Here is a 12,705-nt window from a genome sequence, read left to right on the forward strand (position 1 = left end):
TAACCAAGGTGGTCTCCTACAATGTTGGATAACTCTAATTTTCAGATTGCTTCTCCTTATTAGAGTAAACTTAATGTGGTATAAGACTGAGAATTTGAGATCATACTATCTGAACATGAATTTTACTTTTCCACTTGCCAGCTGTACAACCATGGGGAACTAGTATAGGTGTCCTGAGCTATGGTGTCACTATCTATAACATGGGATCTTCAAGGTGTTTGAGGATTAAGCGCTGTAAGGTGTATAAAATGCCAAGCTCAATGTCTATAGTGCTTATTAAATATTAGTTACTATTAATCAATGCTTTCTTTACTTTTATTATTGTTCTAAACTGAAAATTACTTCCAAGCCCCTCATCTTGTACATCTCTTGGGAACGCCATTCAATCTTTAGTTTTTGCTTTCTGAAATTCCAGTAGCAGATGCTGAGTTACCCAAATTTCATAACATGAGTTACCCAAGGCCAAGCACTGAAATTTTTGTATGAACTTTTGGCACAAACTAAAGAATACCTTGCCTTTGTACACATAGATTACAGAGTCCTGTCTAAAATGTGATTATCTCTCCCCATGTTGGAAATTTACTGTCTTTCAGAAGACATAATTCTTTACATTTTGAAACTGAAAAATGATCAGAGCTATAACAACCCTTTAGCAAAATAGTCAGTACCATCAGAGCATGGAATTAAACACTACTTCTCTAAAACTGTGATTGGAGAACCTCATTCTCTGCATTTAAATTTTGTTTCTCCAGGGAACAAAGCACCAGGTCTGCATAAAGCTGGTTGGTTGTGCAAAACCCTGGTTTAAATCAGTTTAGCCAGTGATATTCCTGAATTCAATACTTATTTTTCCTTTAAAAATAAACTTTTTATTATTAATTTTTCTACACTATATCCCATCCCATATATCTTATATCTTTGGGCTAATTAACTCCCATCCAAGGTAAAGTAAAAAAGATCCAAGAGATAACATTTATTGTTGATAATGTTATCTCCTTTCAATAATCTCTTCCCAATCCATCCTCCCATCTATTTAAAATCACTATGCTCAGAGAAATTAATCAGTAAAATATCTATATTTTGAAATAGAATTTGTTTATAAGACTTTGTTTTCATATGCAGAGTCCCTGATTCTGACTTGCTCTATAGTTTTGGCAGGTGTTTTATCTAAGTCTAAATTTCCAATTCTGTAAAATAGAAAAAATTATTGCAATTACTGCTTTCATAAATATGTCTAATTGTGATTTATCCTTCAGTTTTCATCTTAAATGTAACTTATTTGAGAAGAGAGTGCATGTGTGCATGCTAAGTCGCTTTAGTCATGTTCAACTCTTTGAGATCCTGTGGACTGTAGCCTGCCAGTCTCCTCTGTAGGTGGGATTCTCCAGGCAAGTGTACTGGAGAGGGTTACCATGACCTCTTCCAGGGGATCTTCCAAACCCAAGAATCAAACCCATGTCTCTTATATCTCCTGTATCGACAGGCAGGTTCTTTACCAGTAGCATCACCTGGGAAGACAGTGCATGTATATTTAACTACTAACTGCCACAACTTAATTCAATTAATTGTAACTAATTACAAATTGAGCACAAATTTAATGTCTAAAATCTTCAACTCTTTGAAAACATTTTAAGAACATTCTTGTTCTTACTAAGAACAAGAACTTAAAGAAAAACAGTAAATGGACAGTAAATGGACATTTACTTTGTACATCATCATTTTATGTAAAGTTTAGCACAGCATTTGATATACACTAATAGCTTGAAGCTCAACATTCAGAAAACAAAGATCATGGCATCTGGTCCCATCACTTTATGGGAAATAGATGGGGAAACAGTGGAAACAGTGTCAGACTTTATTTTTGGGGGGCTCCAAAATCACTGCAGATGCTGATTGCAGCCATGAAACTAAAAGACGCTTACTCCTTGGAAGGAAAGTTATGACCAACCTAGACAGCATATTAAAAAGCAGAGACATTACTTTGCCAACCAAGGTCCGTCTAGTCAAAGCTATGGTTTTTCCCGTGGTCATGTATGGATGTGAGAGTTGGACTGTGAAGAAAGCTGATCGCCGAAGAATTGATGCTTTTGAATTGTGGTGCTGGAGAAGACTCTTGAGAGTCCCTTGGACAGCAAGGAAATCCAACCAGTCCATTCTAAAGGAGATCAGTCCTGGGTGTTCATTGGAAGGACTAATGCTAAAGCTGAAACTCCAATACTTTGACCACCTCATGTGACGAGTTGACCCACTGGAAAAGACTCTGATGCTGGGAAGGATTGGGGGCAGGAAGAGAAGGGGAGGACAGAGAATGAGATGGCTGGATGGCATCACCGACTCTGTGGACATGAGTTTGAGTGAACTCCGGGAGTTGGTGATGGACAGGGAGGCCTGATGTGCTGTGATTCATAGGGTCTCAAAGAATCGGACACGACTGAGAGACTGAACTGAACTGAACTGAACAGCTAAATAAACATGCGCTGAATTGACAGATGGAAGAGTGTAGAAATACAAATACTTGAGTATCTTTATTATGTCAATCTACGTAATTCTACACAGAATTAAAGATTTTCTTACAGTCAACATTTGATAATCTACCAACAGTAGATAGCCAATGTATAAATAATCCCTAACACCAAATAATAATTAAAGACTTGAATTTCTCAGATGCTAAACCATAGGATTATTTTTCATATATTAAGGGAAGTAACTACCTTGAAATGAAATAAAGTAGTCCAACATAAAAAGTGATCCTATTTCCTGCCACAGACTCCTTCATTTTCACACTTTTTATTGGTAACAGGTATTAAGATCACTGAGATAAACACATCTCACAAATTCTCCTTCTGGCTAGTTTACCCCTTTTTTCCTTTTAAGAAAAACATCTGGGAAATATTTTTGCTTAATTATGTTTTCCTGGATATTGTTCTAACAGAGTAATAATGAGAGGTCTGGGAGGAGTTAAAGAAAGAAAATAAATGTAACTCTTTTTTTTTTAAATCAATTTATGCCAGACATTTTGTACTGTGGTGTTCAGACCTTATCAGTAATCTTCAAAACAAACTTCAAGAATAACAAACGATGAAATTGGCTCATCAGTTAAGAAGGTTTGAGTTATAGAAATTATGTATTTAATAACTGATTAAATGAACTAGAATTTAAACCTAGATATACGTGATGTTGAAAGAAAGCTTTTCTCTACTACATCAGTGTTTTCCATTTTAATACATAGATGTTCAGTATACATGAAATGATTGTAAATGATACATGAAATACCTTTTTTTTTCCTAAGATGTATTTAGGAAATTTTATTATTGATCGTATGACTAAATGTATTTACATTAAATCAAGTAAATCTGAAAGACTTATATATAAGGAAGACATAGATTTGACCAACATCCAAAGTATGGTGTACAAACATCCAGGATTTGAAAATCACAGCACTGTATCATATTTCTAGAGAGGATTGCCAGTCTCTGGTCCCAAGTCACATGTGGTTGTAGCAGATATTATTAAGGCTGCACTATCACTGAAAATTAGGCAGCATTTTCCCTAGTTCAGTAGCCCATGTAGAAAATCCCTGAACACTTTCTATTTCATCTATGACTGCTGAGGACCCCCAAGGTCACCATATCCTCAGCTTCACACTTGGTCTGCTTCCTCCACCTTCACTCCAGTATCCTGGTCCTCTTTAACTGCCTTCTCACAGCCTCCTTGATCTCCTTGTTGCGCAGGCTATAGATAAAGGGGTTGAGGAAGGGTGTGAGCACTGAGTAGCCCACAGCCAGGGCCCGGTCGTAGTCCAGGGAGTAGCTCTTCTTCAGCCGCACATACATGAAGAGGATGCTGCCGTAGAAGATGAGGACCACGGTGAGGTGGGAGGCACATGTGGAGAAGGCCTTCCTCTTGCCTGCAGCTGAAGGAATTCTGAGCACTGTACAGATGATCTGCACATAGGAGCCGAGGATTAACAGAAAGGTGGCCAGGATCTTGCAAGAATTGATAACAAAGTCCACTAGGACATTGACCGATGTGTCAGTACAAGCCAAGCTCAGAACAGGAGGGAAGTCACAAAAGATGTGCTGAATACGATTGGGACCACAAAAAGGGAGGTGGGAGACCAAGGAAATTTCAGCCACTGGCCCAGCCAAGCCTCCCAACAAACAGCCAACAGAAATCTTGACACAGAGTGCTGGGGTCATGCGAGTAGGGTAGTGGAGGGGTTGACAGATAGCTAAGTATCTGTCATAAGCCATTGCTGTGAGAAGATAGCATTCAGTAGCCCCAAGAGAATGGAAGAAGTAGATTTGCAGAAGGCATCCAGAGAAAGAAATGGTCTTCTTCTCACTGAGCAAGTTAGACAGCATCTTGGGGATGGTGGCAGCTGTGTAGCCAAGCTCTAGTAAGGAGAGGATACTGACAAACCGATACATGGGTATGTTGAGCCGGGAGTCCAGGCAGACCACCAAGAATATCAGCAGATTTCCCAGGATGGTAGTGAGGTAGATTAGGAATAACAAGAGGAAGAGAAAAGCCTGAACACCCTGAAGATGGGGAAAGCCCAGGATGATGAACTCTGTTACCTGACTCCAATTCTCGGGCTTCATCGCTCTCCATTCATTTCCCTGGAATGTCAAGTATGGAGGGATGAGAAACAATGCTGAGCAAAAGAATATCTAAGAAGAAGGAAACCCTCAAAGTCCACTTGTCCTTCCCCTGCACCTCCAGAATAAGCGATCTTAGTACATGCTCTACAAGGCCGGACTTTCTATCCCTCCCCCGAAAGTTGTCAACAGCCTCCTTCAGAGTATCCACTCTTATAATCAGACTTAAATTGTCTTCTCTAATTATAAAACACATTTTTGGCCACTATAATCCATTCTATAATCAATATATCTTCCTCAGTGGATTCTATCAGTTCAGTTCAGTTCAGTCGCTCAGTCATGTCCGGCTCTTTGCAACCCCATAAACCGCAGCATGCCAGGTCTCCCTGTCCATCACCAACTGCTGGAGTCCACCCAAACCCATGTCCATTGAGTTGGTGATGCCATCCAGCCATCTCATCCTCTATCATCCCCTTCTCCTCCTGCCCTCAATCTTTCCCAGCATCAGGATCTTTTCAAATGAGTCAGCTCTTCGTATCAGGTGGCCAAACTATTGGAGTTTCAGCTTTAGCATCAGTCCTTCCAATGAACACACAGGACTGATCTCCTTTAGGATGGATTGTTTTGCTCTCCTTGCAGTCCAAGGGACTCTCAAGAGTCTCTCCAACACCACAGTTCAAAAACATCAATTCTTCTGCACTCAACTTTCTTTATAGTCCGACTCTCACATCCATGCATGACCACTGAAAAACCATAGCCTTGACTAGATGGACCTTTGTTGGCAAAATAATGTCTCTGCTTTTTAATATGCTGTCTAGGTTGGTCATAAGGGTTTTAAAACTTTAAATATTCCTCAATCAGATTCATATCATAATTTATACATATTCCTTGTATGAGGTATAGATGATCATGTGTACTAATAAAATATTGGTAGTTCACTCCACTAAGATTACATCATTTGGACCACACATTTTTATTTCCGATTTTAATTCATTTTCTTCTTCAATTTTCTGGAAACCAAAGAATCAATGCTTTCACCCCTAGCTCCATTCCATTTTCTTATGGAAACACAGGTCTAACAGCTTCTTTCAAGCAGGTAGATCAGAGTTTCACCTCTTTTGGACATTGGTGAGAATACTAGCCAAGGAAAAGGGGGGATTAAGTAAATAAAAGAGCCACCAAAAACCGGTAGGCAAATCTATCTCTGCATTTCTACTCCATACTGTGGCCACTATATGAATTCTTCTTACCACTTTCCCCCTCCGCCAACTTCAAATGCACTTTTCTGATTTTTTGCTTCACACATGGTAAATATTTGCATTTCACTGTGTTGAGGTGTATTTCACTCTTGAGAGTCCCTTGGACTGCAAGGAGATCCAACCAGTCCATTCTAAAGGAGATCAGTCCTGGGTGTTCATTGGAAGGACTGATCCTAAAGCTGAACCTCCAATACTTTGGCCACCTCATGCGACGAGTTGACTCACTGGGAAAGACTCTGATGCTGGGAAGGATTGGGGGCGGGAGGAGAAGGGGACGACGGAGAATGAGATGGCTGGATGGCATCACTGACTCGATGCACATGAATCGGAGTGAACTCCGGGAGTTGGTGATGGACAGGTAGGCCTGGCGTGCTGTGATTCATGGGTTGGCAAAGAGTTGGACACGACTGGGCGACAGAACTGACTGAACTGACTGACTGACTGTGTTGAGGTCAATGTAGCAAAAGTTAGCTGAACATTGTCTGTGTGTAAGCATTATATTAATACCTAGAACAGGGTCTAAATCGATACGGAAAATATGGCATCTGAAGTTGAGAAACTAATATTATAATAGAGAAAATGGAGAGCCAACTAATTACAACTGTTTACTAGAACAATCTATCATCATGGAAATATGCTACTATTCTCACTTGTTAAGGAACAAAAAACAGGAAACAAAACAAACAAACACAAAATGTGAATCTCTTGATTCAATTACCCCACAGCCACTGCTCCATTTCCTTCTCTGTCACTGTAATAAGCTCTTCCCATATATAAATTGCCTATATTTACTGCCTCTAATTCCTCTGTTATATTCTATTGGTGTATACTTGATTAACAAGGCTATCTTAAGAGTCAGGTGTGAAACAAAGTGATTCAGTTTACATACACATGTATCTGTTCATTTTCAAATTCTTTTCCCATTTATGTTGTTACATAATACTGAACAGAGTTCTCTGTGCTCCACAGTAGGTCCTTGTTTGTTATGCATTTTAAAAGCATTGTGTACATGCCAATCCCTAACTATCCATCTCCGGCTTCCTCACTGAATTTCTTCTCTAAGTCTTTGAGTCTTTTTCTGTCTTGTAAATTAGTTTATCTGTATCACTTTTTTTATCTTCCACATATAAGTGATAAGGAACAATATTTCTCTTTCTCTGGCTGACTTACTTCACTCTTAAACTCATTCTAATTAAACCCTCACCAAATCCTCTCCAGCAAAGCCTCCATCCTATAGCCACTAATTAACTAAGATTTGAAAAATCCAATTGTCATCTCTTCTTCCTTTGCTTACTTGGACTCTCAGCCACTCTTCATGGAGGGGATCTATCCTGCCTCTTGACACACTCTCATCACTTGGTGCTCAGGATGCTCTACTTTAGGTTTCTTTCCACCCTAGTGGAAGTTTTCTCTTTGCCCTACCTTCTTAATGCCATAGTTTGCAGAGGTCAGCATGAATTCTTCTTTTCTCATTTCTTTGTAAACTCACTGCTTTGTTAATGTCATCAAATGCTATGGCTTCCGCCCCCAAATATATGTGTTGAATGAATATCCCAACCAACATTTCTCCCCCTTATATTTCTCTCCCTTATTCAACTGCCTGTGCACATCTCCAATTAATCATTTAGTACCCATCTCCAAATGAATTCCCGTGGCACTGCCCATAGTCTTCCCCATCTCAAATGACGGCAAGTACAATCTCTCAGCTAATGGGCCAAAATTCTCGCAGTCATCATTGTTTCCACCTTTCTCTCATACATCCAGGATCTATTTTTCACTTGAATTAAGCCATGTCATCATGCACCTCTGTTACTGTAATTGTCTCCTAACAGATATTCTTATTTGCATTTGTTCATCAATACCCTCATGCTGATGCAGCAACCTGAATTTTAAATTAATAAATCAGGTATTTCTTTTCCTCTCTTCTGTGGCTTGATATTTTACTGTCTTTGTTGTAGATGTTTCCTCTTCCTAAACTTTTTTTTCACCAAATATCCACTTGAATATCTTTTTCATTTATTACAAGTTTTTGGCCAAATCTAACTCTCTCAGTCAGCTCTACTGGAACCACCCTAAATAAAACCAGTCTCCCTCCTTCCTTGCATACATATCCTGTACTGAAATCAACTTCTCCTCAATTCAGTTCAATTCAGTCACTCAGTCGTGTCCGACTCTTTGAGACCCTGTGAATCACAGCATGCCAGGCCTCCCTGTCCATCATCAACTCCTGGGGTTCACTCAAACTCATGTCCATCGAGTCGGTGATGCCATCCAGCCATCTCATTCTCCGTCGTCCCCTTCTCCTCCTGCCCCCAGGCCCTCCCAGCATCAGAGTCTTTTCCAGTGAGTCAACTCATCGCATGAGGTGGCCAAAGTTTCAGCTGAGGAATTTCAGCTTTAGCATCAGTCCTTCCAATGAACACCCAGGACTGATCTCCTTTAGAATGGACTGGTTGGATCTCCTCGAAGTCCAAGGGACTCTCAAGAGTCTTCTCCAGCACCACAGTTCAAAAGCATCAATTCTTCTGCACTCAGCTTTCTTCACAGTCCAACTCTCACATCCATACATGACCACTGGAAAAACCATAGCCTTGACTAGACAGACCTTGGTTGGCAACGTAATGTCTCTTCTTTTTAATATGCTATTTAGGTTGGTTATAACTTTCCTTCCAAGGAGTAAGTGTCTTTTAATTTCATGGCTGCAATCTGCATCCGCAGGGATTTTAGAGCCCAAAAAAATAAAGTCTGACACTGTTTCCACTATTTCCCCATCTATTTCCCACGAAGTGATGGGACCAGATGCCATGATCTTAGTTTTCTGAATGTTGAGCTTCAAGCCAAATTTACTTTACTTTTAACTTTTTTTTCCAATGGTACTTATCATCTTTAACATATTAAAAAATGTACTTATTTATTATCCCAATTATTTATTGTTTCTCTCCTTTGTGAGAATATAAACGCTGTGAGATCAAGGGATTTTGTTGTTTAGTTCACTGATATACTTCAAGTGTTCAGAGTTGTGTCTCAAACATGATGACAATTCAGTAAATACTTGTTAAATGAAAAAGCAAATTTATAAAGATAAATGCTTATTTGCATATATGGTAAGAGTTGGAAGAGCAATAAATGACCTATGGGCTAGAATTGGAGTTCAGGAAAGCCTCATAGAAGGCACAATTTCATATGAAATGAAAAACTGTCAGAATTTTCTAGATGGAAAATTTAAAGTATTCTAGGCACAAAGGATTACTTGTATAAAGGCAAAATGTTATGAAAGGTCTCCTCTTTCTGCCCTCCAAGGTTCTTATCACATCTTCCCTCTCCAGACCCCTCTGATCCCATCCAAGCTAATATTATTTACTCTGCTTAGTTCTTAGGATTTTCTTCTAAATCCAAGCAGCATGGCCACCTCTTATATCAAAACCTTTTTCATTCCAAGAATTAATATGGATGTTTCTTCACTAAGATACCAGAGGACTTCTTCTAGACAGAACACTTCTATGGGTGACTCTGCTTCAGCAGAATCATTTTACTATCAGAGATTTCCTCTTTGTTTAGTTTTTTTAACTTTGAATTCATGTCTGTCCACTGCTGAATTCTGCCTTCTCTCTCTTTCAAATCTTGGATGTAGGCACGTCACCTCTAAACACTTATCCCCACATTTTTATCCAACTCAGATCCTTTCTTTCCTAGATGTTTTATATTCCATCCCTTTAAATTTAAATATAAAGCACCATTCCCAGAACTGCTCCTGTCCATATCTGGCCTCCCAATTCCAGATATGTTGTATAGAGACCTTAACTAAACTTTCAGATATTCATGGCTGCAGCCTCAAGGTTGAATGTTAGAAGCCAATATCTTACCCTTTCCTTTCTCAGAAAGTAAGGTTTCCACTTGACTCCAAAGACTCACAGTATTCTCAGACTGCTTTGCTTCATTTCTTAATGATGACCTGCTGTCATTAGCTCCTTGCATACTCTTCCTGGGAAATCAAAGCCACCATGACCAGGTCAAGCATATTTCCCACTGAAAACTAGCACCTCTATACTCATTCAACTCCTCAGTTCACAATTACAGAGATTTTGACCAATCCCCTCATACCCAATCAATAAGGCAAAACTACTGAGCGACTGAACTGAACTGAACTAATCTTTTCCCTTGAACAGTTGTTTTATTTCATTTTCTTTTATAATTTTTAAATGCTGCTATAATTCATTTTCTGCACCAAGAGATTTTGAGTCAGTGTTGAAAAAAACATTAAGAAATATCACTCCCTCTAGTGACCGCCACAGTTTTGTATTTCATTGTGTGACTAAGAATATTTTAAGTGTTTCAAAGATTCCATCAACTGATAAAAATGAAAGATCTTTTAATATCTGTAAAAAGAAGGAAAGCTGAAATAAAGAATAAAAAGAAACAGTCTGAACCAAAGTTTATATTGTCTGTATGGCTTTCATTTTTATTCAAAGCAGTGAAAACTCAGATCTTCTCAGCCATGTAGGAATCCATCCTCTTGGCATCCCCCACAAATGGGCATTAAACTTCTGCTTAGACTGACAGCTCCAGAAGGTCCTTGCACCATATGACAGTTCTTTCCCATTGTTGAAATAAACCATTGTTGTTTATGGTTCATAAACATAAAGCTGCTTCCTTCCCTGGAGGAAGGAAGTGGCAACCCACATAGGTATTCTTGTCTGGAGAATCCCATGGACAAAGGAGCCTGGCAGGCTATATATAGTCCCTGGGGTCACAAAGAATCGGACACAACTGAATAACTAACACTCCTTCTATGGACCTGAAATCTGAGTTTCACCCACTATTCTTAGTTTTTACTCTGTGGAGAAGAAAACCATTGCTGTAGGACAGATTCATAAATTTAAACATAATTTTCGTGTCATAGAGATCTCACTGTTTACCAAATTGGTCCCTATCTTCAGCCTTGCTTCTTTTGTTTGCCATGTACCCTTACCAGAATATACTTTATCCAAAGTTAGTCTGTAAATACCTAAACCATTTTCTGGCTCAAGTTCCTCACATTTTCCTTTGATCGTCCAAGGTAAACACTGGCCTTTCCTGCCTCTGAATTCCCAGTAGCACTTCCTCACTTTTCCTCCAATTATATTCTGTAATGTACTGCAATTACTTTTCATGCATACATCTTGTCATCCCAAAGCAACTCTCTGTGAAGTTAAAGAAATCTCATATTATGCCCCATTTTCCAGATACTTAGCACAATGCCTGACACATTACATCCATGGTGGCTAATGGAAAAATTATGATAATTTAGATAACTTACACAGCTCCTTAACTTACCAATTACTCATCCCCTTCCATTGGTTTCCTGATATTGTTGTCAGGACTCTTATAAAATCTACTGCAAGTATTGTTTTTGTTTTTCAGTCACTAAACTGTGTCTGACTCTGTGACCCCATGGACTATAGCCTGCCAGATTCCTCTATCTCTTGGGTTCTCCCAGCAAGAATATTAGAGTGGGTTGCTACTCTCTTCTCCAGGGGATCTTCCTGACCTAGGAATTAAAACTAGGTCTCTCCTGCATTGGCAGGCAGATTCTTCACCACTGAGCCATCTGTGAAGCCCATACCACATGTATAAATTAGTACTTATCTTATTTTAGTAATCATATTTTATTAGTAATAAATAATTTAGTAATCATATTTTATTTAGTAATCATATTTTATTCCCCTTATTCCAAAAATAGCTTTTACTACAAATCCCTTGCATTCTATTTTCAAGTCCCTACAGTTGCATTATCCATAACCCCAAATTATTTAAGCATAGGGCCAAAGAGCTGGTAGTTAGGAAGGGGGTGAATTTTAGAGATCATCTTGCTCTATCTCCCTTTTGCAAAAGAGGAAACTAGAATACAGAAAGGAGAGATGACTTTCTCAAAGTCAGATTAATTACAACATAGTCATATATCCCTCCCTCTTGTACCTTCCTTACATTCCACCCCCCATTCTCTTCACTTTGTCATACAGCAGACACTAACACAATATTGTAAAGCAATTATAATCCAATAAGACACAGAAAAATAATCATGACAGCAACAGAGTTATATATATAATATATATATAAAACAGATATACAGAGTTAAGATAGAGTACATAAAAATGGGGGAAAAAATTAAAAGAAAAAATATTGCTAATTTACTAAGTCTGAGCTCAAAGTCTTTAACATTTGGAAAGGAGAATATCTGTGTGTGTGTGTGTTTTAATGGTTTTTATGTTCTGAATCATATGTCCTCTGAACTCTAATTATTCTCCTCCTTTTCCTATTTCACGATGCTCTAAGTTCTTCCGAGGGCTCAGACTAGAATACATGATGGTAGAAATGCCTGACTGACAATGTTCTTACCCAGAGCTTGATGGTGGGAGGGTTCTTGGCTACGGCAGCCCAGTCATTGCTGAGTCTGCAATTGGAAAAGAAAAGCTCTCAGTTCACTTCTTACCTCTTACTTACAGCATTACAGTCACATTCTCCTGGGGCCTGGAAGAGTAAGAGTTTAGCACTTTGATAGAACCTCTGGGAGTAAGTCAAACCATGAAAGATTCCCCTCCCATGACCAATGTCATTGATAGAGTTCTTAGAGAGGTAGAAGCCCCTGGGTCTCTGAGCAAACCTTCTGGGGTTGCTAAAATGCTCTCTCACGAAGGTAAACTGTCAAAGAAGTTCATTACACAATGGTCCTTCATCATTCAGTAGTTCACAACAATTGTAATAACCACCAGCCCAAGTTGAGAAAGAATATCTCTAAGGGTATTTTTTTTTCTGTTAAAAACAGTAACTTGTATGGGAGGTCTAGGTTAAAATGGATTCCTGTATCA

At 38.9% G+C, this 12,705-nt stretch overlaps 1 protein-coding gene across 1 annotated transcript; it reads right to left on the bottom strand.

Annotated features, from left to right (window-relative positions):
• Nucleotides 1-3,665: 3,665 nt before the first annotated feature.
• On the bottom strand, nucleotides 3,666-4,604 carry OR6N1 (olfactory receptor family 6 subfamily N member 1). The gene has a single exon (XM_055403684.1). It carries the CDS (start codon nucleotides 4,602-4,604, stop codon nucleotides 3,666-3,668), a length of 939 nt encoding a protein of 312 aa, XP_055259659.1.
• Between the last annotated feature and the right edge of the window lie 8,101 nt (nucleotides 4,605-12,705).

Source organism: Moschus berezovskii, chromosome 4 (assembly GCF_049115385.1).
Source record: "Moschus berezovskii isolate FMDL1 chromosome 4, NW_MosBer_1.0, whole genome shotgun sequence".
Lineage (NCBI taxonomy): Eukaryota > Metazoa > Chordata > Mammalia > Artiodactyla > Moschidae > Moschus > Moschus berezovskii.

Coding starts and splice junctions, on each gene's coding strand:
- OR6N1 (XM_055403684.1), bottom strand. CDS start 4,604: ATGAAGCCCGAGAATTGGAGTCAGGTAACAGAGTTCATCATCCTGGGC.